This window comes from Epinephelus fuscoguttatus, linkage group LG1 (genome assembly GCF_011397635.1).
Source record: "Epinephelus fuscoguttatus linkage group LG1, E.fuscoguttatus.final_Chr_v1".
NCBI lineage: Eukaryota > Metazoa > Chordata > Actinopteri > Perciformes > Serranidae > Epinephelus > Epinephelus fuscoguttatus.
Genome location: NC_064752.1, coordinates 21,706,190 through 21,733,750, shown reverse-complemented (window position 1 = coordinate 21,733,750; position 27,561 = coordinate 21,706,190). Strand labels below are relative to the sequence as shown.

General features: G+C 41.9%; 1 protein-coding gene across 1 annotated transcript in view; it reads right to left on the bottom strand.

Moving 5' to 3' along the window:
- The window catches only part of megf6b (multiple EGF-like-domains 6b), a 96,758-nt gene that overhangs the window by 15,371 nt on the left and 53,826 nt on the right, over positions 1 to 27,561 (bottom strand). Inside the window, exons 7-29 of the mRNA XM_049575635.1 lie at positions 23,075 to 23,197; positions 18,519 to 18,644; positions 17,674 to 17,796; positions 15,583 to 15,705; positions 15,332 to 15,469; positions 14,084 to 14,206; positions 13,720 to 13,842; positions 11,615 to 11,785; positions 10,274 to 10,405; positions 10,021 to 10,149; positions 9,768 to 9,896; positions 9,062 to 9,196; positions 8,395 to 8,529; positions 6,023 to 6,148; positions 5,800 to 5,931; positions 5,270 to 5,398; positions 5,018 to 5,149; positions 3,494 to 3,622; positions 3,263 to 3,391; positions 2,820 to 2,948; positions 2,598 to 2,726; positions 542 to 670; positions 277 to 405 (exon numbers count right to left, since the gene is read on the bottom strand). Of these exons, the coding sequence (XP_049431592.1) occupies positions 277 to 405; positions 542 to 670; positions 2,598 to 2,726; positions 2,820 to 2,948; positions 3,263 to 3,391; positions 3,494 to 3,622; positions 5,018 to 5,149; positions 5,270 to 5,398; positions 5,800 to 5,931; positions 6,023 to 6,148; positions 8,395 to 8,529; positions 9,062 to 9,196; positions 9,768 to 9,896; positions 10,021 to 10,149; positions 10,274 to 10,405; positions 11,615 to 11,785; positions 13,720 to 13,842; positions 14,084 to 14,206; positions 15,332 to 15,469; positions 15,583 to 15,705; positions 17,674 to 17,796; positions 18,519 to 18,644; positions 23,075 to 23,197 (3,003 nt within the window). The remainder of the gene's footprint in view (positions 1 to 276; positions 406 to 541; positions 671 to 2,597; positions 2,727 to 2,819; positions 2,949 to 3,262; positions 3,392 to 3,493; positions 3,623 to 5,017; positions 5,150 to 5,269; positions 5,399 to 5,799; positions 5,932 to 6,022; positions 6,149 to 8,394; positions 8,530 to 9,061; positions 9,197 to 9,767; positions 9,897 to 10,020; positions 10,150 to 10,273; positions 10,406 to 11,614; positions 11,786 to 13,719; positions 13,843 to 14,083; positions 14,207 to 15,331; positions 15,470 to 15,582; positions 15,706 to 17,673; positions 17,797 to 18,518; positions 18,645 to 23,074; positions 23,198 to 27,561) is intronic.

Below are 27,561 nucleotides of genomic sequence, written 5' to 3'. Positions count from 1 at the left end.
GGCCAACGGCAGGTTTACAGCAACAGTCTACATCTGATGAGTCAGATAAAGAAAAAAGAAAACTTTTGGGGGATAAAAGCAGCAGAGAAGAGAGATCAAGTAAATGAGTGCAGAACATATGAGGAAACAAGTTTTATCCAATATGTAAAAGTTTTTCTGGATCCTGAATGTGGATGTTTGACAATGTAACAGGTTCATTACTAAACCGACTGGACATACTCCGTCCACCAGAGGCTGCAAGAGAGCACCACAGTCTCCTTAACTGCAAGTTTGTACCTTTGTCACACAGTTTTCCTCTCCACCCTGGTGGACACTGACACTCTCCAGTGACGTGGTGACATGACGCCCCGTGCACACACTGACATCTCTCCTCACAGCTGGCACCAAACAGGCCTGGTTCACACGCTGAGCAGAGAGGGTATAAATCAGAGGTTAGAATGAACAAAAATAAACAGGCAGTTACCGCAGTGCAGCAGCTCCCATGAGGTCAAAGTTTCTGTTGGTTCATTAGTTTTGCTTCAGTTGTGCAGAAGAGACTCACCTTTCTCACAGCGCTCTCCGATCCAGCCAGCGCTGCAGCTGCACCGTCCAGTCTGCCTGTCACACTGGCCGCCGTTCTCACATTCACACTGCTGCTGGCAGTCTGCTCCGAACCGGCCCGCCACACACTCTGTGTAAACATACAGCAGCGTCCATAAGCAGGAGAGATGAGACAAAAGAAAAAAAACAGAGACATCATGATGTGAACCACATACGACAAGGAAAACTGCACTGTCATTTTTCTGCTGAGGCCTGCAACATGTATTTTTTTTTTCCATTAATTCACAGTTGGACACAGTGTGGAGCTGGCAGTCAGAGGTAGTAGCCACAGAGTTTAGAGGGTAAAGACATGCCAGTGACAGGATTAGAGGTTTCCTGCGCATGAGGAGGGGGCTGGGCCTGGCACAGCTCGACAGGTTGGGCTCAGGAAGGTTGTAACAGGCACAGAGGGAGGATAGTGTGTGATGTGGAGCTCTGAGGGAGAATGGGATGGAATGTTATCGCTGGGTCGGCAGAGTCCTTTACAGAGTAGACTCGTCTGTGGTGCAGAAACAAACTCGGCCAGCAAATAACCAGACTGTAGGCAAAAACAAATGAGCTAAGGCAGCAGACTGAATTCAAGCTGAATGTATTTCCTGAGTGCAGTAAAACAACCACAGGCCACTGTTTTAAATGTTTACTTCACGGTTCAGGTGATGTTATTCTTCTGCATTGTCCAGAATAACTGACATCATCACAGCTTTGCAAGACGAGGCTGAATTCAGCCAGAGCTGAGCCAAATAACCTAAAGTGTATAACAAGATAAATCATCAGATTCACCTCCATGACGATAAATGTTTATACATCAGTTTTTGTTTTCTCATTTTGGCTCAGTTCAGATGTTTGTCCTGTTTAATTCCAGTGTGATGAGTGAAAGATGCCGCCAGGGTTTCCCACACATTCATTTATCTGTGGCAGCCAGCCACATATTGATACCCTATTTTTGGAGCTAAGCGCTCTGCTCGCTCGCTCACACAAACAACGCTGCATTTGTAAATAGTCACTCTGAGCACCAGAGTACAAACTGGACTGCTCGTAAATTTGAAGCGCTGTTGGAATTCACTCTCAGCACAGCAGAGCAGAGCCTTCTCTAGGCACTCTGTAAGATGACATGAAGCAACAGAGCGCCAAGTGCAGTTAATGTGCTTAAAGATATACTGTGCAGGATTTTCCTTAGAACAATGTATAGACTCATACAAAAGTAATCCCTCTGGATCATCTCTGATGACCCACTAGAGGTGTGTGACAGGGTATTTTTCTGCAGGGACCCTCCCCTTCACCTCTGTCATCTTATTTTCTTCTTATTTTCTTTGCTCAGGATGTTTATGGGCATGTACACCCACAGTGCTCGGGTGGGGTCAGGGCTTAATAAAAAGGTAGCAACCAGGTGCCAGACCAAGCAGCACACATCCAAGAGACACAGCGCAATGAATGGTTGGCTTTTACTTTTACTTTCACTGGCGAGTGACTTTACAAACAGTAACTGAGAGTCCTGCATCGTATACCTTTAACTTTGTGATAATTCAAATAGAAACAGAACCCAAAATTGGTAAAAACAAGTTTGACAAGGCAAAAAAACTCCAGCAGTTAGACAGTCATATAAGTTAATAACAAACTCCCATGTTAGTCAAACTTATTTGGAAGGAAAATGGTATCTTGCTGTGAACATCTGTCAGTTCAGACTGACTTTCCTGTGTTGCCTGTGCGATGACATTTCAGGTGTGCTCACTTTTTGTTTGACCTCCAAATTAAATAGTTACTAATAAATAGTAACTGTGATAAATCTGTCGGCCTGTCTGCAACCTGTTTGATCATCTCCTGTTCCCTGCCCGTTGATCTTTGCCATAGCAAATCTGAAATCTCCCAGCTCTGAGTATGTTTTTATAAACTACGGCCAAAAGTCCAAAAATAAACCCCAAGTTGTAATAAATGAGAGTTTTCCTTAAAGTGATCCATCTGAAGGTGGTTTCGTGGTCACACATGCGGAGACTCTTACTCACAGCATCTCTGAGTCTTACCCAGTTCACAGGCTGTGCCCATCCATCCACTGGCACATGTGCATTTTCCATTGGTCTTGTTACAGGTGGCTCCATTCTGACACAAGCAGCGCTGCCGACAGTCTGCTCCATAAAACCCTGCAGGGCATTCTGGGAGAAAAACGCACAAACAAAACCATCATGTGACCCTCTTATTTACCTGTCATACAGACAACAGCATTGCCCTGTGATGTGTTCACTTACCTTCTGTGCAGTTGGGTCCGGTCCAGCCGGGCGTGCACACACACTGCCCACTGGCCGGGTGGCAGATGCCATCGTTACGGCAGCTGCAGGTTTGGTTACATCCTTCCCCATAGAAACCGGATGGGCACGCTGCCAGGAGAGGGACAAACAATATCGTTACCTCCTGATGAACTTTGCTGATCAAAAGTGGAAATTCCAGTGTCTGGTAATTGATACAGGCCAAAGCATGGGGAACATGAAGCCGGTGCTTTCTCATGTGTGACTGGGCTGGGTTTTCCCAAATAACTCTGAAACCAAGCGTGTTTTTGTTCCGCTGTGCGTCAGTGTTACAAAGATGTTCTCGGTGCTTCAATGCCTCTGCACCAACGTCCTAATAACTTTCATCTGAAGTGACACCAGCACCTGTAAACTTTATGACTTTCTGCGCTGCACCTATCACTCACTCAGATTGCAGAACGGACCGATCCAGCCAGCAGGACAGGAACACACTCCGCTGACGTGGTCACAGCTCCCGCCATTTAGACACACACATTTCTCCTGGCAGTCCAGGCCGTAGAAGCCCTGAGGACACGCTGAAACACACAGACACACAGATGCAAAGACTGCCTGTTAACAGCATGTATAAATATTCAGTAGGTGAATTTTCCTTTGTGATGTGAAGGCATTTCTCTTACGCTTTTCACAGAAGGTTCCGGTCCATCCCACCTGACAGGTACAAGCTCCACTCACATGGTCACACAACGCCTTGTTGTCACACTGACAGCGATGGCGACAACCAAGACCAAACATACCTGATGGGCACTCTGAGGAAACATCACACACACAACTTAGAATTACTCAGACGTAGCTTCAAATATCTCTGAACATGTCAAGTCCACTGTCATGTTTTATAAAGGCTGGTTGAAAATGAAATTCTTTGATACAAAATAAAAACTTAACAGAGACAAATGAAAGCCACTGTGTGGGTTTGAAATAGTCACTTTGGCACCGTCTAGTAGTAGCACCAAAAATGACTGTGCAGAGTGATTGCAGCACAAACTGCTCATGAATGAATGAATGAATGAATGAATGAATGAATGGGCTGAAAGCAAGTCGAGCTCCATCAGTTTGTCCCAGGATTGTTTCTTTTTTCTATACACTAAAAGAACCAAAAAAATCACCCATAGTCTCAGACTTAAACATAAATACAATGACCACAAGTGACCTGACAGTGTGTGAGATATTGTAGTTCTTTCATGTCATCTGCTATGCATGACCTTCATGGTAATTTTTATACAAACAGAAACATAAAATGTGCAATGATCATAAAAAGAGTGCACATATTAAAGGAATACTTCACCCCTCAAATGAAATGATCATTTGTGTATTGGTTACTCACACTGTGTTACATTAAATGTATGAAGAAATCTTTGTTTTTCTTGTATGCCTCCTCAGTGAGCAAAGAATCCAAAAAGGGAGTTTGGTGTTTACAAACTCTCACACAACTTGTGCTGTATAATCCAAGTCTCATTTTCCCAGTTGTATGCTCAGCACCTCCCAAACAAACAACTCTTTCCATTGGGGAACTGATCTAAATGGAAGTCTTATCTATGCTCTCTTCAAAGCCAGACTCCACTGACAAAAACAGTCATTTATTTAACCTCACTGAACACAGGAGCTGTTGGTCTACTGCTGCCTCGATTGGTAGCTTGTTTGTGATATTGTTTGGCTTTGGTGATTTAAAGGGTTAGTTCGGATTTACGTAAGCCGCACAATAACACAAACAAACTAACTGATTGATGCAGCTGTAGACCAGCAGCTCCTGTGCTCAGTGAGGTAAAATTACTGCTTTTGTCAATAAGGTCTGGCTTTGAAGAGAGCATAGATGAATTTCCCTTTCAGTTCAGTTCCCTAATGGAGAGGGCAGTCTGTTTGGGAAGTACTGAGCATATGACTGGATAAATGAGAACTGGATTGTACTGCACGAGTTGTGTGAGAGATGGTACGCAGATGTTTTGATATCGTTTTGTGTGACTTCAATTCATCATGAATTTTCTCCGGTTTTGGGTTCTTTGTTCACCGTGAAGGCATGCAAGAAAAACAAAGTCTTCTTCATAAATTCAAAGCAACAGGCAGTGAGTAACTGATGGTGGAGTGTTCCTTTAACTTGAAATCATGACAGATTGAACTCTGTGGTCTTTAAATACATCATCACATACTCTGATGGCAGTGTGTTCCAGTGTATCCAGCCTCACAGTTGCACTGGCCCGTCACAGCGTCACAGCTGCCGTCTCCGTTCCTACAGTCACATGTTTCTGCACAGTCTGCCCCCCAGTGCCCCGCGTCACAGGCTGCAACAGAAACATCACATCTGAGTGTCAGACATAACATCAGCTATATGAGATCAGTGTCTTAATCTTGTTCTGTTCTGTGTAGTGGCTGATGTCACGTTAGGTCTCCAGCACTGTTACCTTTCCTGCAGTTGTGTCCAGTCCAGCCAGGAGCGCAGGTACACCGCCCACTCACCGGATCACAGCGGGCATTGTTCTCACACACACACTTCATTTGGCATCCCTGACCGAAACGTCCACTCGGGCACGCTACACAAGGAAGAAAAAAAAAAATCTAAACCATCACGCCTAATCTACCAGAACCGACTTCAGCGGACTGCAAGCAAGCACAGCAAGTTCCCATGACGGCTGTGGTTCTGTGATTCAGCCGTCAAATGAGGCTGTGAGAGCCAGTGCTTGTTTGAAATGGAATTATATTCGTTCTTCCCAGTGAAATTATGTCTGAGGTGGTTTTCAGGCAGCTGAAGGATTTTAGCTAATGACCCCGGAGAAAGACTGCTCCTCTGTCTTCTGACATGATGCTCTATTTCTTGTCCAAACTGCACCACTGCATGATTTCCATATTCCACTGTGCCGCCGCCCTCCTCAGCTGCTTGACTGTTTAATGCATGTTGCTATGGAAACCAAAAATGCACACTGCTGGTACTCACAGTTCTGGCATAGTCTGCCCATGAACCCTGGAGGGCAGTTACATGACCCGTTGTGTTTGTCACACACGCCTCCGTTCTCACACAGTGGGCAGGTTTCAGCGCAGCCTGGGCCCCAGAAACCCTCCGGACACACTGTGTGGAGGGATTCACATTTTTATCAGTTAGGTTTACATCTGTGGAGTTATTTACATGTAGCTGTTAAAAACAATCTGCCAGCACTCACAGTTCTCACAGTGCCTTCCTGACGTCCCCGCTGGACACTTGCAATGTCCCGTTACTTTGTCACACGGGGCGCCGGTGCAGTTACAAGGATGTACGCAGCCTATTCCAAACCTTCTCTCTGGACAGTCTGACCCAGGACACACAGAAAAGACTAGGCTCAACATGGGAACACAAAAACTGAAGACCAATGAGCTTTTAAATGGAAATAGACAACTTTTTTGCTTTATCAGAATAATGCAGAATAATAACACCACTTGGCTTAGATTGGCTCCCTGTAAGCCTTGCTTTCACTTTTCAGTTCTGTCTGCCATCGGGTTTGATCTCCGGGGGGAAATTAAGGCTCCATTTATGGCACAAAGGAAGTGTTTAAACCATTGCACAACTAAAACAGGAGAAGGACAGCGCTTTTGTTTTCCCTGGAAGCTATCGGTAGCTTTCCCCATTTACCAAAGAACTTCAATGAATTTTTTTTTGCAGTTACTCCCCCCAGTAGTAGAAATGTTGGCTTCTGAAACAACAGAAGTAATGCTGCATTCAAGTGCTCCTCAGATGGTTCCATTTCATAAGTTGGCGAAGTCATCCTTCGCACTTTGTTGTGTTCATGAGCTTTAAGTTGGAATGTGCAACCAACATGAACACTACAATTAAGATAAGTTGAATTTCATTGCTCAGAGCAACAGTATGAAACTTTTTATTACAAAGAGATTTCGTCCCAGACTTGTTGCTGCACCTGTATGTCCACTAAAACTATGATAATTTGATGTCAGTAACGGAGTTCAACAGTCTCCTTTTCTTTTTAATGTATACATGGATGACTTGTCCCAACAGTTGAGTGCATATAACACACGGTGTATGGTTGGCAATATTTTAATAAATCATCTTATGCATGCAGATGATTTGGTAGTTTTCTGCCCAATAAGAGCAACATTATGATTGTTAGAAGTAAAGAAGACAGAAAATTAGTATTTCCTGAATACTAATTTTAATCTGGTGTTGCTCTTAGAGTGTGTAATGAGATTAAATATCTAGGCCACTATATTGTCAATGATTTATATGAAGCTCAGCGTAAGTTCAATCAGGAAGACCTTTCTCGTGCTCCCCCTTTCACATTTTTCTCCATCCCACTCTCACTACTCCCTCTAATCAGCTGACTATGGGTGTTCACTCCTCTAGTTATCCAATCACACTTTGCCACGATCTCTCAGCCAATCAGGATGCCACTGCAAAATTTTAAATCTGCTCTCTCTTCTGCTGCTGTCAGCCATCATTTTAGGCAGAATCTTCGCACCCTCCTCCACCCCGGTCACCTCCAGCCATCGTATCCAGAATCCAGGACAAGCTCTCAAAGACTCATTCCTCTGCTCATCCAGATCATCAGCACTTCTCCATCTTCCTCTCATCTCATCTTCACCACCTCTACCACCACCAGCGTCGAGACCCCGGGGGGGTTCCCTATTCGACTATGGATTCATCACTCTCCTTAAATCAAACCATCTCTACGGGGTCTAATCGCTAAAGACTTTCCACATTCTTATTCATTCGTTCACACGTTAATAAATATTCTTTTACCATAAAGACGTGTCTCTCCTGATTGAACTGATGATAGAGATATCCACAGACAGTGTCGCAAGTTGTATGCACAATCTAATATGCTTACTCGCAAATGTCTTCAGTTGATGTGAAAATCGCTCTTTTTAGAGCATTTTGCACTCTGCTGTATAAATGTTGGTGTGCCTACCTGCCCTGATTTAATACAAAATCTTACATATTGATATATGTGCAGGCTCTCTGTCTCAGAAAATGGTATCATCCAGGCCGTGGCCAACCCAGATTGTGGGGCCTCTGGTTCTCCAGCTTCTTTGTGGGTGCTGTTAATTGAATTTTGTCTATTTTAAAAGTCATCATTATTATCATTATTATTATCATCATCATTATATTGCTTTATCCATCTAATACTAATAAATAACTTTTGTAACAAATCTAGGACACTCCACATGGACATAACGATTACAACCTAATACCATATTACAAACTACTGGACATGTGAGCAAAAAATTGTCATGCAACATCTGGATTAATAAAAACATTTACTTTCGTGTGCATGTTTCTGCATATATAACGTCAACTAGGCAACTCGTGTACCAAAATTTTCGCCGGCTTTCCAAGGCATTGTTCCAAATTGAATGGGGTTCATGTGAATTTTCCCAGTCGGACTCTAATTTTTCTGATTATTCCAACACCACATTATTGCAGGGTAATTGTGGAAACTATGATATAATTTGGAAACACTGGTGGTGGGGTGGGGGGAGTTGAAAAGTTGTCTGTTTCCACTTTAAAGCGTGAGGAAAGCATGTCCTCCGTACAGCCACCTACCCTGATCACAGTTCTCTCCGTGACGACCAGCAGGGCATTTTCGCTGGCACTCTCCAGTCACATGATCACATGACACTCCTGGTGGACAGGTGCACTTCTTCTCACAGCCGGCTCCGTAAGTACCTGGGTTACATTCTGGAGACGGAGCAGGACAGAGCACTTATTGATCATGTTTTAAACAACTGTAATATGAGAATGGAAATAGCCTTTCCCTCCTTTCACTAAGTGGCTCAATGATTTTCTGTTTTCTGTCTTTATTTCTGCTCTGCTTGACTGATTCACACTGTACATTTGTTACGATTTCGACTGCACCCCTCTGAGTGTGTCTATATTTCAGCCTGTATGGGCATTTCTGTTACAGAGGCTGTGGACACTGGAGGTACAGCACATCTCGGCATGCACTGTCATTTATTTGCTTCTCTGGCAACCATTACTTTTCATTCTGTTTTCTGTGTTTGACTATGTTTCTGCAGGTGTATCAAGGGTGGTGGTTTTGACTTTTTTTTTTGTTGTTTCCTTGTGTTTTTGTACATACTTTTGAATAAATGTGTTCAAAAAGCTCAATAAAATCTGCTGTGATCCACACTGTAACTGTACAGTAGTAATTTAAATGAGTAAATGTGAGTAATGTCAGTTGATGAGCAAAGTATTGTGACAGCGTGCTCACCTTCCTTGCAGGTGTTGCCCTGGTAACCAGATTTACAGGCACAGGTGCCATGACGACGGTGACACTCCAGGGTGTTCTGCTGGACACACTGACACTCCTCAGAGCAGCCGGGGCCGAAGGTCCACTTAGGACAAGCTGAGAGAGACACAGAAGATTTAGGAGGGATGATTTAAAACAAGATGAGGCACAGAAACAAATATTGGAGATTAAAGTTAAAGCCACAATATGATTATTTACATGCTTTTTTTTATTGCATATGGATACTTTAAATCCTAGTTTAATTCGTAGTGAGCCTGTCAGATGATGCTTTTATCTGGGGTTCCTGACATGTGAGTTCAAAGGTGAGAGTCTGGTAATGTTAGGTCTACAATTATTTTCATTTGTTGAATATTCTGTTGATTAATTGATCAGCTGTTTGGTTATAAAAAGTCAGAAAATGGTGAAAAATGTCAACCAGTGTTTCCCAAAGCTCAACATGGCATCCTCATATGTTCTGTTTTGTCCACAACCCAGAGATATTTAGTTTAGTGTCACAGAGGAGCAAAGAAACCAGAAAATGTTCACAGTTGCGAAGCTGAAATTTTGACCTTTTTTTCTCAAAAAATAACTCAAAAACAGATTAACTGACCATCAAATTAGTTGGTGATTAATCTAATAATTGACGACTAACCGATTAATCGTTGCAGCTCTAATAAGTGGGACTTACGGAGGTGGCAGAAGCGTCCGTACAGTCCAGGATCACACAGACAGGCTCCGTAGGTCCGGTGGCAGCGCCCGTTATTGGCACAGTTGCACTTCTTATTGCACTGCTTCCCATAGAAGCCTTTAGGACAGCCTACATACAGGAAAACAACTCACAGTCAGCTTCAGAGAACGACCCCCCATGGTGGGAACAAAATGTTTTCAGTGATGATTAGGGAACAAATACTTCTGTCTGGGACAAACTGGGGACAACTCACCATCCTGGCACAAGTCTCCACTGACCCCAGGCGGACAGCGGCAGCTCCCATTGACCGGATCACAGCTGGCACCATTTTTACACTTACAGGGGAAGGAGCAGTTTTTACCAAAATATCCCTCGGGGCATGCTGCAAGGATGAAAAATAAAAGGGTCTGTCATCGTCTAACTGTCATGACTTATTTGATGAAGTAGTGACAGTACACACATGTGTATCATGTGTTTGTGTCTGTAAACGTTTAGATGATCCTCACTCTGGTTGCAGACGATGCCTGTCCATCCGTCAGGGCAGTCACAGCCGTTTTTCCACAGATTACATTTTCCTCCATTAGAACAGTCGTCACATGTCAAACTGCAGTCGTTGCCGAAAGTGTCATCCAAACACACTGGAAACAACAGGGTAATGAATGAAGCTCAAGTTCACACTGCTATTTAGCAATAATATCCAACTGATTGACGACAGTTTATAGTGAAGGATATATTATTTTGTCATCTCTAAACTCTAATCATGACACGTGATGCTCACAAACACAAAGTTAGGTGAGGCCAGGACACATGCCCATCTTTTACCACCTGAAAAAACACGAGATCTGGGGCTGTATGCAACTCTTTTGCCTTGCTAAGAGACCATAACCACCACTGTATCATAGCCTACTACAAGAAATCCCAAGTTCAGAGCTGATATTTGTCATTTTTTAAGTGTATATTAGGCCTAAAATGTTGTTTATAGGAAAGATCCTAAAGCTCTGGGTGGCTCTGCACTACAATAATCAACTTCTCCTTATTTACCACAGACTGATGTTTATAGAAGAAAGGCAAGATATCTAATGGCTGTGATTAGTTGTTCCTCATCACAAGAAATTCATTCATTCATTCATTCATTCATTCATTTTCTGTAACCACTTCTCCTGTTGGGGGTCCCGGGGGTGCAGGACCCTATCGGCAAACGGCCCCTAACTGCCTCAGGCTTTTTTAGGACCAATGATTTCCTCATTGGGTGCCAGAGATTATGAATATGCCAATGCTGACAGAGACTATGACAAGTTTCAGTGAAGTTTGGACAAGTGTTTTTAGCTATGCACACATCAAATGTAGGCTCAAGACTATTGGAAATCAGCAATGTTAAAAAAAAGTAGCATCCACACACTGACTCCAAACCACCAGCATATTTGGATGCACATTTCGATCCCAGTTGAATATTTGTCAGGTCACAAAATATAATCTATCTAAATTTGTTTCGCAGGTGTTACTTCTGTCAACTTTCAGTTAAGTAACATTTACTGTAAAATGTCCTGCTGCTGTCATAAGAGTCTGAGTTTGGGCGACATAAAACAGAGCCTCTGACTTCCTGTTACAGGCTGCCAGGACATATAAGCCTCAGCATTCCTGCCAAAAACGCTGTGGTGTTACAGTATGTACCGACAGTCTGGGAGCATGAAGCACAGTAATTAACCCTCGCCATGTGGTCTGTTCCTGCCTGCAGCAAATGAGCCTGTCAGACAGCCTCACCTCCCAGAGGTCACACTCAGGTAATCAGATACAGGTTGCTCTTAATGATAATGAGTGCTTAATGGTTTTGGGGGTAAAAAACACACCAAATTTCTCTGCAAGGTTACTCTCGGCCCTCAGCTCCCCCTCGTCGTCTTCGTAGTCGTCATAGCGCTCCAGGGGTTGGTTGTAGTCCGGTATCAAAGTGAGCAGGGGTTGAACGAGAGGCAGCTCGATGGCACCTCCGCTGGACAGGGCCTCAACTGCATCTTCTAATGCTGCCGGGAGAAAGACAGGAAGTCAATTACACACACTACAGTAAATACACAGTGTTTGCCATTCAGCTTTATGTCCTGAAATCACTCTCTTTTTCAAAACCAGCAAACAACAATCAACCATTTTGATTAACTTGTTTTTGGAATCTGCTTGTAACATGTAAGTTTGTATGTTAAAGATATAATACGTAACTTTCATGCATTAAATTGTCTGAAACGACTAGACCAGTTATCGTATTTTGTTAAGGTGTGTACTTACATTATCCCAAACATTTGCACATGTGTCAGTGTTGTGGTTATCTGCCAGAGGCTGTCATAAATTGACTTCAAATACAATTTTAAGCTACATTTTTATACACTTTTTAGATTTTTGTTCTTTTTAAACTATATCTTTTAACAGGATTAAGGGTTTTAAGTCATCAGATGCCTGGATCTTAAGTTATCAGAGAAACAAGCTGAGCAAACGTCAGCAGCAGCTTGGCTAGAACCTCAGCCATACCAAACAGTGTTTGAAAAACACTGATTTTTAGTGTGAAACTACTTTATTTAGTGTTTTTACCACTTTAAATCGCCAGGTCTGTTTGTTCTGGAGATGAAGAGACCTCTGTGGAGAATTTGGCTCCTAGTTAAAACCTCCCGAACATCTGGATCTTAAGTTATCAGAGAATCAAGCTGAACAAACATCAGCAGTAGCATGGTTCCAACCCCTGCCGTGCCAAACAGTGTTGGAAAAACACCAATTTTTACTATAAAACTGCTTTGTTCAGGGTTTTTACTGGTTTAAATCACCAAGTCTGTTTGTTTTGGAGAGGAAGGGACCTCTGCAGATAATTCGGCTCCTGGTTAAAACCTCCCGAACGTCTGGATCTTGAGTTATCAGAAAAACAAAGTGAGCACATATTAGCAGGACCTTCACTAGCAGCCCCTCTGTGACGAGCCAAAGAGCATCAACTGATTTATTCAGTGTTTTAACCAGTTTAAGTCAGTGGGTCTGTTTGTTTTGGAGCAGAAGAGACCTCTGTAGATAATTTTGTTCCTAGTAACAATCGCCTAAACAATGAAAGAATCCTAATCAGGAGAAACTGACTGCAATGATGGCATCGCTCCGTCTTTAGTAATTGTTTTGACTGAGGGACCCCGAGTGGCAGAAAATCACATATTATACCTTTAAGCAAGTACAAAATAAGACACTGAAAAACAAGATGGAAATGGCCACATTTCTTAATCTTGACTTGGCTTCAGTAGGTTCACTAATAACATCATAAAGCTACTGCTGCTGCAAGAATATCTGTTTTTAAAGTGCCAATCACACCCTGTTGGCAGGTCCTCTCCCAGACTTCAACTAAGAAAAGACAGGCATTTAATTCTGTTTGTCTATGACGCACATTAGAGACATTTTCTCCACCAAAGGTTGTTCAAGGTTTATTTTCCAGTGCCTCATACCCAGCTGTAATTAAACAGGCTTTTAGTGGTATAATCGTTTTTTCACTTAAAACATTTTGACACGTCACAGTTGAAAAAGCACAGGCGTTAATAATGAAATGAATGATGGCTGAATTTATGGTAGCTGCTTGAATTTCAGAGTCCTTGTATTGTGACTCTGTCACACTGACACAAGGCCTATTATTCAAAAACTTCTACTATGACCGCATGACAGTATTACTGTACCTGCTGCCTATCTTGACTTTTCCAGTTGTTACATCAAACTGTGGGTCAGTGTTGAACGGCTTGATCATATGATACAATTTAAATCTTTATGTTTTAACACTTAGACGACTGTAATATCGACTCCAGGTCTAAAGAAGTCCTATCTTCCATGAAACCCGCTCTTTAACACTCACATTCTGGACTGGAAGACTCTGTGCACAGGATGTTTTTCATTGGCATGTTTGTGGTGTGACTCGCACTTGGCCACTCTCTTTAATGTTGATACTCACGGATGCAGGATTGCCGGTCTTCATCCAGACGGAAACCCCGGCGGCAGAAACACTGAAAGGAGCCCGCGCTGTTCTGGCATGTGTGATCACAGCCGCCATTAGTAGCCAGACACTCGTCTACATCTAAACAACACAGACGCAACACAGACTCAAACACTTTTGCTGCATCAGGAGAAGCAGGGAGAAGCCAAAGCAATTTAATGGAGCAACTCTCACTTCACATGTTAAACTCCAACAAAGAGAACACTGTTTGTGTTGACGTCTTCTGAGTCAAATTGGAACTCTCCCAAATTCAACAGAAGTAAATATTCAGTCTCATAAAAGTGTGAGTGCCATCCACGTTTGGACTGGGGGTTAAACACACCGTCACAGCTGCATCCGTCTGAGTTGAGCCTGTATCCTGCCGAGCAGTAACACTCGTAACCCCCGGGGTAGTTGGTGCAGTCCTGTTCACAGCAGGAGCGCTGCTCTCCACACTCGTCCACATCTGCCAAACACAACAAGCAGAGAGACTGAAATTATGAACTCACTGTAGTGATACGCTTCCCTGCTCTCTGACACAAACTTTTTACGAGAGCATGTAAATTGTACAGTTTTAACAGTCAATTAAGGTCAAAGTAAAAAATAACAGCACTCAACTTTAACTTTAACTTCCTCATTATATCAGTAAACTAAAGCTGGGCAAAATATTGAGATTATATCGATATCGTGTTATGAGACCAGATATCGACTAAGAATTTGGATATCGTAGTAGTGTTGTCTTTTTGTTCTTGGAATTTTCTGAATGGAGAACTCTGTTCTGTTATTTACCTTTATCCACTCTTTATTTTATCCACATTACTAATGATTATTTATCAAAATTCTCATTGTTGTACGGCCTCTAATTTCCAGGGCTGGTACCTGCGGTTATTCCACAGGCTAGTTAATAACATGTCGGGCAGGAAATCCAAAGTGAGGGATCATTTTGAGAAGGTAAAGGACAAACCCACGGTGATATGTAAACTCATCTTCATTGGTCGACTACAAACATGACGTATCATCTGAAACATGTCAGTAGCTACATGCCCATTAGCCACTTAGTACAATCATTACTGCTTTGCAGACAGCGTCATTAACAGGCGGCTCGCTCAGTGTGTGACGTGCACTTGTAGATAAAATATAGGCCTATATTAATGAAGGTTCATTAGTACGGTTTGGTATTTCTCTGTAATGTAGCACAGTGTTAACAATGTTATGGATACTATTCTTTCTCACACCTTGAGCTCAAACCACTGTGTTGCCCTGCACGAAATATATGATCTAATAATTGAATTAATATCAGAAACATGTGGGCGACTAGTCGACTAATGGTCCTAAGTGAAGACTATTGGTCGATTGGGAAAACTCTTAGTCAGGGGCAGCCCTAGCTATCAGAACTGTACTCTAATCAAAACTAGTCATAAACATCACTTCACTAATCCACTGACATATAAAACACTAATGGTTCAATAAAAATTCAGAAAGAGGTTTCTGGAAAGTTACAATGACTAAGTGCTGATGTAATGTGCGAGAATATCTTATAATGGTTAAAAAGCATATATTTAAGTCGATGCAATACATTACAGCTTCTTACCAACACAAGTTCTGAGGTCGTCGTCTAGTCTGTAACCATGGTTACAGGAGCAAACAGGCCCGCCGGTTGAATGTTGGCAGTGGTGCGAACAGCCTCCGTTGTTGTTCTCGCAGCTGTTCACGATCTCCATCTCGATTTCTTTTACAAGTTCACAGTGAGATAATGTGTTATTTGAAGGACTAAAATATATTGTACCAACTAAATGTTAGGGTTTATGTGCGTGTAATGATATTAAGAGGGTTCAAACTGACTGTAGCACTGTTTTCCATCAGATCCCAGTTCATAGGCAGTGCTGCACACACAGGCGAAAGAGCCCAGCGTGTTGTGGCAGCCATGAGCACAGTTGGACTCTTCTGTCTGACACTCATCGATATCTGTAACAAAAATATGTACAGAAAAAAATGTATGAATACATCTGGTCTGCACAGGTTCATTTACATTTTCTCACAAATTAAATCCATGTTTGCACTTGAACACCATCTTTTACACAGTTTAAACTCAGCGTTGGCAGATACACACAATGGAAATTCCACATCTTCTTTCAACTTCTGAGTTTGCACTTCTTTTTCTTAAAAGCTGTTCTTGTTTTAATAATGGAGGCCATTCAGGCACTGTTCTGGAGCTTTCAACTGTATCACACAATCTTTGTCAGCAGAGAGGAGTTTGCCCAGTTTACATGGAAATGCAGGGGTATGGAAATTTCCATATCTCTGCTGTTTCCAATCTTCAAATTTGACTTTTGATCCAATGTGGACGAGGAATATTTTAAGTGCTCAGAAAAATTCAATTTGAACATCTACTGAAATAACTCCATGGCAACTGAGTTAACTGCATCTGCTGACCAAGATAAGTGTGTGATAAGATCAAAACCTCCAGCGCAGCTACAAAATGTGGCAATATTGTTTTGTAAACCATTTTCTTTATGTGTCTCCATATATTTTCTTCAGTTAATTAACTCTGATCTGCATTATAACGGGGTTGTGGATACATTTTAAGGACTTTTGAGATAAAAATTGAAAACTAAGCGCCAATAATTCACACAGATGCTCTTGAAGCTTATGTCAAACTGCCAAAAATGTTTCCTTAAGCCAGCCCTTAGTGAGAGAAAACTACAGTGAACTACAGTAAACTTAATTTTAAGCACAGCACTGTATTATTGTCTATTTGAATTAAACACAGTATAGTAGCCTAATTTAATTTGCACAGTAATTTAAAAAGTCAGAAAAACTCAGTTGGTAGTAAAGCTGTCCATTTCACTACTTTATATTCATGTAATAAATATACAAATGTCAATTAGATGGTAATCTGCATGATAAATAAATAAAGAAAATCGCTTGTAATAACCATCCGCTTACAGTGATCAATTTGACACTGAGTGATGCGATCACTAGAGGTCGTTTCCACTTCCAATTTCTTTCAGAAGTGCAAACAACATTTTAGCAATTTATTTATTTATTTCTGACATTACATTAACATCTAAATACACTGCACCATTTTTTAAGAGTCAAACAACCAGCAGAGGCTCAAACAAAATCCAAGCACTATTAAGGACATTTTTTTTTTTTTTAAATCTAAGCACCTTCACATTCTTGATTTTGTCTTTTTTGATTCAAGCACTTTCAGTACTTTCCGGACCCGTAGCAACCATGTTCCCTCCAGAATGTCATAGGCTGTTCTTTGCATTGTTGCAGCTTAAATGTCTGATTTCATGACAGATATTATAAAAAATTGCGATGCAAGTTGCATGTTTGTATATGTTTTTGCACTGAAATACAAGGGGAAGTGAAAATTGCAGAAGTAGCTGTGGTGCTGACACAAATTCAAAGCTCATTATTGTGAGCACTCAGTGTTTCCCACAAAATTACAACCTATATGTGATGGTAGAGGGGATGCAGCAACAGCTGATTATTACACGGCACAACATGATCCCATCCCTACTGCAGCCACTGGTAACATCCAACACCAAACTATTAATGTCACACCGACACCAAAATGGCTCGACTCTTAATTAACAGCTGGATAACACTAGCTGTGTGATGCTAACAATTAGCCCTGTTGCTGTGTGTGTGTGTGTGTGTGTGTGTGACTCTGTCCCAGGCACAGATCTGAGAGACAGAGAGTGCAGAGTAAGGAGGGGCTGAGGGAATCAATATGCTGTGTGCAGCTCTACGGTGAAATGAGACTTAACCAGTTTCATATAGTCAAATCTGCAGTGAAGGTGTGATGACAGGAGAAAATTGCAAGGCTGCACAGAATCCACGGGCATTAACTCAGCTTGCTTTAATCTTTGCGATTGCAACATCCTGGAGGGACAGGTGAATAATCATTATAATGTTAATTACCTTCACATGTTTTTCCATCTTCGGCCAGGAGGTAACCAGCTTTGCATTCACAGTGAGCTCTCCCACCATCAGCCAGACAATCGTGCATGCAGCCTCCATTCTGTTCGGCACAGGGATTCTGCACTGCAACACACACAAAAAAAACACAGTCATAAACACAAAGCCACTGGTGTCAGTCACGTGGCGAACACTTCTGGCGCAGCGTTGGAGAAAACTGTAAAAACTGACATCTTAATGCACAGCAGGTGGAGAGTTTTAAATCCCCGCTGCCACCCTGCTCCTCCACCTCATCTCTTTATTGCTCACTCTGCATAGCTGTGTGTGTGTTTGACTTGTGTAAGCCTGTCCAGCATCTTGGATGAGAACCTCGAGCACTGCAAAAATTAGAGGAAGCCGTTCTCAGCCAACAATTACAAAGTAAAAGCATCTGAGAGAGACAGTAATTTAAAATACATATATGTATAATTTCCCAACTCCAGAGAACAGCGCTCCGCTGCACGGCCTCAGAGATCTCAGAGATTAAAAGAAGCGAGAACATCAAAATACTAATTTAAGAAAAAAACAATGAAGGAGACTGCCATGATTCACTCCAATTTTATGTCTCATCCCATGGATGACAGTTAATCCTGCTCCAGCACAGACATCCTGTCAGATAATTATAACTGGCAGCAGATGCGGAAAATGTGTTTTTAGTGTTGTGATCAAATCTTCAGATCACACCTTCATAATCTTCCAAAGCACTCTGTTTTATTGGCACTCTTTCCTTAGTCACTGCTGCATTTATGATTTCTTCTTTATGTCTGGTGCCATGCGGTAATGTGTGTTCAGTGTTGCCTTACACTCACGTTTACAGTGCTTGCCATCCTCTGCCAGTATGTAATTTGGCTTGCAGTGACAGCGGAAATGAGCTGCAGACTGCTGCACACAGTAGTGCTCACATCCTCCGTTGCTGATGGCGCATGAATGAACAGCTGAAAAGGCCAAAAAGGGAAAAATTAAGAGACACGAGAAAAGGTCAGAGAAGCTTAAATGACAAGACAGAAAGAGAGGCAGTCATGGGGAATAAGAAAACATGTCATCTTTGCAGGACAAATCAATGTACATAAACCCAAACTTCAGTTTCATCTTAGTCTTTCTGAATGTTGATTTGACTGCAGTGTCACATTTACAGGAATATTTCTCAGAGAGGTCACGACCGCTGCACTGACATTCCTATACTCTGCGATTACCTCAGAGAATTTCTTTGCTCTGAGCCGCAAGAGATCCATCACCACAGCAGAGCCAAAAATCACAGAGAGGTTTGAAAGGCAGGACCTCTGAGGTGGACAATGCTCGTCCGCTGATGAGACTGAGGGCAGAGCCAGCTCAATCATCTCCCCCGTCTGGGTTTCTCTTCTTCATAGTAACCCCAGTAGATGGCCTGGACTTGATCCCTTCGGAGAAATCAACAGGTAGAGGCTAAACAGCCGCGTTTTCTCAAAGCTGGTGTTTTTCATACTCGACGGCTGGAGTCAAGATCCATCCATCACAAGTACACGTCAAACCGCAGAGAGCCTTCCAGCTCAAATATTATTCATCCACATGCTAAGTGTGTGGGATACATCTGACCTCTGCTGGCAGATCAAGAGTTGGATAAGACGAGAAAAGCCGAGACTGAATTGATTAGAGGACATCTGCTCTTCTTTTTCTCACTATGACTGTGTGCTGACTGGTGTGTGCTGTCCTCTGTCCAGTATGCCTGTGGTCATCATGTGTGTAGTGTGCGTTATTCACTCGTCATACGGGAAGCAAGATCTCAGTGCTTGATCTACTTGTGAACGTGCACACATTTTGCAGCTTGCCTCTGCACGATCTGAACATGACTGTCAGCTGACAGATATGCAGCCTCACAGATAAGCTTCACCTGGGAGTCAATCCAGATGTGCACTGTTATTATTAGTGCAATCAGTCATGTCTTCACGCTACAGCTGTCACACCGCGGCCTCTCAGGGACAGTGGGGTCCCAGCTATAGTGTCTGTTCTATAAGACAATGAAACAACTGTGCTTTATGAAGCCAAGAAACACAGAATCATTTCCACTCTAAATGTCAGGACACTCTGTATACATTCCTGCAGACTGCAGAGACTGGTGCCAGGTTTATACTCTTTACTCCATCAGCTATTTCTGAAAAACCTAAATCTAATGTATCTGGCATGACAGAAACAACATACAGGTACTGTGTGAACACAGCAGAGGAAAAGGATAAGGACAAGATAACATGCAGAGTCAAAGAACAAAGCCTATGTGAGTGTTAAAATAACATATGAGCAGAATTTAATGGGGGGAAAGGCTGTCATTATAACTGAACAGAGGTATGGAAGTATTTGGTATGGTATGTATTTACACGATGTACTTATATCATATATTATTCATAAATAATGATTAAGCAGTAGAAGAGATCAGAGCATTGTGAAACAAGTTCAAACTATTTACCCCAGGGCAGTTTCTTAACCCTCAGAACATGGGGCAAATAAAAATTCAGATATCTAATGCATTTGATAACAGATTGAAAATGAACAGTGAACACATAGAGCTTTATTCTAAGTATAGATACTGGAGTACTAAACTTGAGCTGAAACATTAGGCAGTTAATCACTAAGTAGCGTAAATATTTTGTGCCTTTCTTAAGGGTGACAGTGGAAAGATGGAACAGAACAGAGAGATGGCGGCGACCCGATCAGCAACCATTTTAATAATGACTTAATTGTGTAAGAAACCTTTCAAGCAAAAGTGCCAAAGATTCAAGGAGGAGCCCCTCTACTGCAGGTGTTGAGTTTTCAGCTGCCTGGAAAAAAGAAGCACCACGTGTTTTTTCACCATGGTGTGATGATGACACAGCAAAACTCAAAACAAGAGGCAGCTTCCAGCAGCAAATCCAGGCCACATCTGGCCACACTTTTTTATACTTGAATAGATATTCACACATCCAACTATCTAAGATGCAGGTACACTAGAAAGCATCACTTGAGTCTCAAGAAAAGAAGATCCCCTGGTCCAGAGGGACTGAACACTGAGATCTCTGCTTTTAAAAACTTCTCTTCTAACTTCAACAAACATTTAAGTTAGCTAACTTCATTTTCACCTGCAAATACTGCAGGTGAAAATGAAGTTAGTTAGCTAACTTTCGTTACGTTAATTTTGTATGTGTAATGTTAATCTTTGATGTTAGTGAGAGGAAGAGATGGAGAAAGGGTGGGAGACTGTTCGTATCTCATTTGTAGAGGCCAACTTTATTTGTTTGATTTTCCGACCTGCTCACCAAAACAAGTGCTGCTTCTTTATTACTTGGAACTGGTCCGCACACTCCACTAAATAAATAAATAAATAAATAAATGAATAATGGAAAGTAACTTCTACTTTAGAGTGATTTATTGACCAAGTACTTTTTTAAATGCCCTGATAATTTTAACTGTTACTTGAGTTGTTTTTACATAGGACCAGGGGCGTAAATATAGACAGTGCATGCTGCGCGCTTGCACTGGGGCCCGTGAGGTGAGGGGGGCCCATGAAGACAGTAGGCTCTCCAACATTGTGTTGGGTGGATAATGGGCCCTAATGACTGATTGCCACCTTGGAAATACGCCTGTGTTCAAAGAGCTCTCATTAAATTAAAAACATAGCCATTTGCTACCTATGCCCTTAAAAAAGTCAAACCAATCTCCATGTTTTCTTTTTTTAATTTTTGTAAAATAGTCAGTAGCACCTACGACAAAATGATATGCTTATTCCAAATAAACTAAAGTAAAATATTAAAATTGTTAAATTAAAGGCGCTGTATGTAAGAATGCAGCCAAAACGGTTACTGCACTCAAAATCAAAATACTGCCGTGAGTCGTGTCCGCCCCCCCCTCCCCTACTGATTCAAGGTTGCTGGACAGCAGCACGCTGGAGACTGATCTTCGTCCTTGATCTTCAGTTTTCCAGCGGACTGTTCGAGCAAGTCCGGCTTCTCTGCTGCTAACGCTGCTGTCGATACAGCGGAGGAGGAGACGGCTGCTAATGCTATGTACCGGGACACTGCTAATGCTGCTTGCCATGCTGCTGTAGCTCAGTCGTAACTGTAACTGATGCAGAGAACCTACTGACTGTGTGACTGGTAGATGGTGGTGGGTGGTGCAACAGGCCAAAACACAAATTCAAAACATAAACATGATTTGCAGACTGTACAAATGTTTTTTAAATGCGAATATTCTGGCTGTACTATTGTTGTCGGTGAGATCAGTATGTTATATGAACATTATTCCTTAGTCTCTGTGACATATTAGGAGGATTTTGTGACTATTTGCTTTATATTTCTTACATATTGCTCCTTTAAATTAATAATTTCTCATTTCTTTGGTATTTTTGTGATATACAGACATGCAATAATGATTGTTGGCTAATTTATATGTTAATGTTATTGAATGTCAAGTCTCTGATAATGTGATGAGATGATATGTGCACGATACACTATCGGGCCTGTCATAATAGCGTGCACTGGGGCCCATTGTAATACCTTACGCCACTTAATGGGACTTATTGTTGTTTTACTTGAGTGTAGATTTTTAGGGCTCCACCCGCCACTGCTCATTTGTGAGAATTTGCTGCTTTACTTTGTCTGTTGTGTTCATAACCTGAACATCTTTTAGCTCTGGACTGTTGGTCAAACAAAATAAACAACTTAATGACAACATCTTGGACTTAAGGAGATTGTGACGGCCACTGTTCACATTTTCTCACATTCTACAGGCCAATCAGTAATTGATTGATTCATCAGCAGATTAATCAATCGTGAAAATAGCTGTTAGTAGGAGCCGTGGTACAAATGAGCTCCAGACAGAGAAAAACATCTTTCTACAAGATATCCAGTGAGGGAATTAAAAATCCACGGTCTGTAACTCAGTGTGGTTTTTAGCAGCAAATGTTATTTGAATCAACTCACATTACAATAGGGCTTTATGTCAGAATCAAAAGGGGTCATCTACTGCAACATCATGGATGTGGTTTACATGATTAAGTGCCCATGTCAAAAAGCATATGTGGCTGAACTTCAATGAAATAATGACCAAAAATAATACTCTCAGCAAAGACTTTCAGAAGTCCTTCCTCTGAAACAGTGTTTCATTGTTTATGTGAGTTAAGAACAAGTGGAGCCACATTACACAGGGGAAACTCTGGAGGCCTCCGTACTGTTTCTAATTGGATTAAAGGAAGGACGAAACCTCAAATCAAGCTGCGATTGTAACATTAGTCACAGTATGTTAACAAAGACCAAACAGAGCCAAATTCCCTTTTAGAAATAATATTTCACTGTGGCGACTTCTGACCGTTTTTCCAGCTTGTACAATGTAAGCACCGCCACGAGGCTGTAATGTTCCTTACCAAGGCAGGTGCGGCCGTCCACATGCAAGCGAGAGCCCGGGTGGCATTCACAGTAGTAGGAGCCCCTGGTGTTAATGCATCTGTGCTGGCAGCCCCCATTATGGACCTGGCACTCGTCGATATCTGTAGGGAAGGAGGGAGGAAAAGACAGAAGCAGGCAGAGGGAGAGAGACGGGAGAGAAATGAGTGCAATTTGCCTAAATCCTCTCATTATGAGAAAAAAATTGGTCCCAAGAATAAAGCCCCGACGAGCTGCCAAGCTGAGGGAGGAATTTAACACAGGTTTCAGGATAAAGATGTACTCCAAGAAGAAAGGAGATGATGGATGAGTAGGGAAAGTATTCTACAAGTGCATGCGGCTCAAACAAACAAATCCCCCATGTGGTAACAACTACTGAACATTTAAACCCAAATTTAAATTCCTTTGCTTCTTGTCAGAGTCCCTTGGGTGCAGCAAACATATGGAAACTTAAATCAGAGGATGCGAAACATACACATTCCTCTCAGCCGAGCGTTGAGATTATAAACAAATAAAAGAAGAGGGGTCCTTTGCTGGGAAAGTGATGGTGAGTGAAACATGATTGCCTCGCTGTGTGACCAGATCTCAAATGAAACAAGCATCTCGTATTCTAGGGGTCAAAGACTAATAAATTGTTTTCTGAGGTCCACAGCAGACTCCCCTGTGAGATCTGAGCTGATTTATGAAGCCCTGCTCTGTTTGGACTTCTGTTAACAGCCCATCTACAGCCATCATCATCATCATCATCATCATCATCATCATCAGAGAAATTAGGACACAGAGTCAAACCTGCCTCACCTTCAGGCAGTTACAAGTTACCTGTTTGCTTTAATGTTACTAAAATGATCACAGTGGAGTTACTGGAAATGCTGCTGACTATAAAAAAAAGCGCTGTGACACATTAAAAAAGTGAGTGTGAATGTGTTTGGCTGCCTTTTGCATGTCTGTAAAAACAGCTAACACATCATAAAAGACCATTAGTCAGCGCCAAGTTAAATGTGTGGTTGAGAAATGTGTTGTTCGGTACAGTCCTGACTCCAGGCGGCTATTTTCTTTTCAAGAAACTATTTTAGGAATTCAGAGGAATTACGGTGAAAAAAGAGCTGGTTGAATAACATAATTCATTAAGGGAGACTATTACTTTAATGATTCTCTTGATTCATTTTTTGTGTGCGTTGTTTTGTACTGACTCGTCACATCTGACCACACAATTTGTCCTCGAGCTCTGTGTTTAAGCATTAAACAGTTAAGTACAAACAAACACCCATAAATATTGTCTCAGCATTCATCACAGTGCAATCCCCCCCCCCCCCAAAAGATAAACAGACAGTTGGTACCCGTAGTGGGAAAATAATTTGCAAATAAATACATGTATACAGTCGCCTTTATATCTCGCCTGTCAGTACAGTTTTCTCCCACAGTCCGAAGACACGCCGGTCAGTGGAAAGTTATACTGCCTATAGATGTGAATGATATGTTGTCTGTCTATATATGTTGCTGTGAACCCTGCCTCACAGCCAATGTGAGTTGAGACAGCAACCCTGGAAAGAAAAACTGGGTGTAGATAATGGATGGATACACATATACAGGCAGCTCTATCCTCCTGAGACCTCAGCTTCTGTTTGGTACATATTTTTAATGTCTCCAAGCTGTCTGGGATCAATAGGACCTGATAAGTATAACTTAGCATTGTCTTTGAACAAGAAGTAGTTTTAGAAAAACATGACATCCTCATATGAGTACGTTGGGTGGATTTTTAATAGTCGTGGTGTATAATAAAGTATAAAACAGCTTATTTCAATGTCTGATTGTTGTTGTGCAAAAACTAAATTACAAATAATGCAACAAATCTAAAACTCTTGTGATTTGTTCATTTTGTAACTCCAGATGAATTGTCCTTGTTTCATACTCCAAGCAAGGGGTGTCCTTTTGTCTGCAGAGACAGTCTGTCACACCTAATTGGTCCCAGCATCGTCAAACGAAACTACAATAAAGTCCTGATGTCCTAAGACTAGTGTTTCCTAATTAACAGTGTCTCAGCTTGTTACTGTTGCCAAAATTGGTCAAATGTGTTGCCATGACAAACTACCAACATTATTAATCATACATAAACTAATTTCAACCATAAAATGTGATCAAGCTTGGACCTTGTCCACTTCAGTGTCGGGATCGGCAGCAGACTGACTTGGCTGAGATGGCTGCCATCTTGTTTTTATGTGGATTAGTCTACTGTGGTCTCACTACCACTGGATGTCCACGAACAAGGACAACAGGTCTAAGTTAAGCAGAATGAAGTGTAAGTTGCAGGAAACCCAAAATGTGATGTTCTCATTAGAGGACGCAGGGTCTCAGGAGGCTATAGCTTGCTGTAATGGTTGGTCCACAAATATTTCCCGACCCTTTGGCAGCCATAGTTTTTGCCCTAGGACGTTAAAATTTGGCATGAAGATCAAGTATGTTTATGTATGTGTTCATAACAATTGGCTAAAAGTGAGGCAATGAGAGTGGCCTGTCACAAAAAGGTGCAAAACTTCACAGAGTGGCCAGAAATGTTGTGTCATGCACCAAAGGGTAGCTGATCTGGGAAACTTGCACATAGGGAAAATACATGAACGCATGCATGCACAGTATGTGGTCGCAGCTATTTTGAATTTGCACTTGTTTTTAAATTATTTTGCTGACAAAATCACCTTTCGAGTTTAAGATTCAACAAGCTTGTTTTAAAAAGTTGCATATTTAAACATCAACAGCATTGGCACATACGGTATTTGGCATTTTGTTTGCACCCACCTCGTGAATGTAAGTCCAATATTCACTCTCTTTTTAACACAGTTTTTGGTCTCTACCAACTCCTGATGGGAATATCAGTTTCTTTAGCTGCCAAATGCTTCACTATGTTCACAAGCTAGTCACTGACTGTATCTGTCTGCCGTTTGGTGGTCAGCAGGTGGTGTACAGTGGGTTTATCCAACCTATTCAAATTCCAGGGTTGTCAAACACCAACACTTTGTCACACCCCACACAAGACACCCTACAGCGCCTGTATAAGACTCATCGGGCTTTCAACTAACTCCAGTGTAAACCCATTTGCGGCAATATTCAACTGATATCGTATAAAGAGCGAGAAAGTCTGTATAGGGAGGAGGTTGAAAAAAATACAGGACTTTCTCCCAGGAGAACACTGTTTGTGTCCCGTGAAACCAAAAGTCAACATCATTTTAACCCACATGATATTTCCCTAAAACAATCCAAGTACTTTGTCAGCTAAACTTAACTGGACGTTATTTTGAAACAACACTGTACGCATATAACGAGCAGAAACTGACACGTCCAAAACTGACGCTACAGGGGTACCTTCAATGTCATATTTTGGAGAGTATGGCCACTGACTATGCTGCTGTGTTTGGCAAGTTAGGAGTGGTGTATTAGAGCTTTTTTTTTTTTTTTTTCCCTGGAAACAGCGGCCTGTTGCTGCTTGAAATAAGATTGATGAAGACAATGAAACTGAACCAACACAGTACAGTTGCCGGCCAGAAAACCAAAACAATGAGCTGAACGATGACAAATATTTCTGTAAAGCGGAGCTGATGAGCACAGAGCTAATTCTCTGTGGGGCCATCAGCACAAACGACTCCTTTCATCTTACACACACTCATTTGAACCATTGCTGAAATAAAAATATAGGTAATAGCAGCTTAAAGGTCGTATTTCTTGTGGCCGGTGGGGAAAACTAACATGAATCTCAGAGTCTCTTTAACATGAGGAGTGAATTTAGTCTCCATAGTGCTCGTTTCATGCTCTGTAGGATGGAGGCAGTGTGGCTGTGGGACAATCTGCGCCTGAACCTCATCGTGCACATTACGCACCACCACATCACTGCCTTCATGTTCCCGTGGTACACACAAACAGTATATGACCTCTTATTTACCCATAAATCAGGTCTTTACAAGACCCAAAATGCGTCGGACTGATTTTACAGAACATGATGGAGGAAGCACAGCGTTGTAAATTATACTTTTAGTACTTTAATACTTTAGTACTGGTTAATATGATTTAGAAAAATGATTCTGCTCTTCATAGTAAAAACAAGGACAGGATCAGGATAAGAACAAAAATGTAGTGCATGAGCATAAAGGGACTAAAATCTACTTGCTTAATGGTTCCAGTAAAACCTGCCTAACACAGCTAAATTATAGGAATATCCTCCGGTTGAACCCATCTACTCCCAATAATATCAAATGACATCTTCAAAATATAGTGTTTGGGGCACAAAGGAGCTTCTAAACTTTCCTCTTCTTCGTTTCTCTGCTGCCAAACTCCAGCTCCACTTCGTCCAGGAAAGCTGGCAGGAGCCATCCTTTCGTTTTTCCATCCATGCTGCATGCCGTCCTTTGGTTTGGTTTTTCATGAAATGGGTCCAGCGCCGTGGAGCTGCTGTTCTTCTGTCTTCTGTAGCGCACAGTCAGTG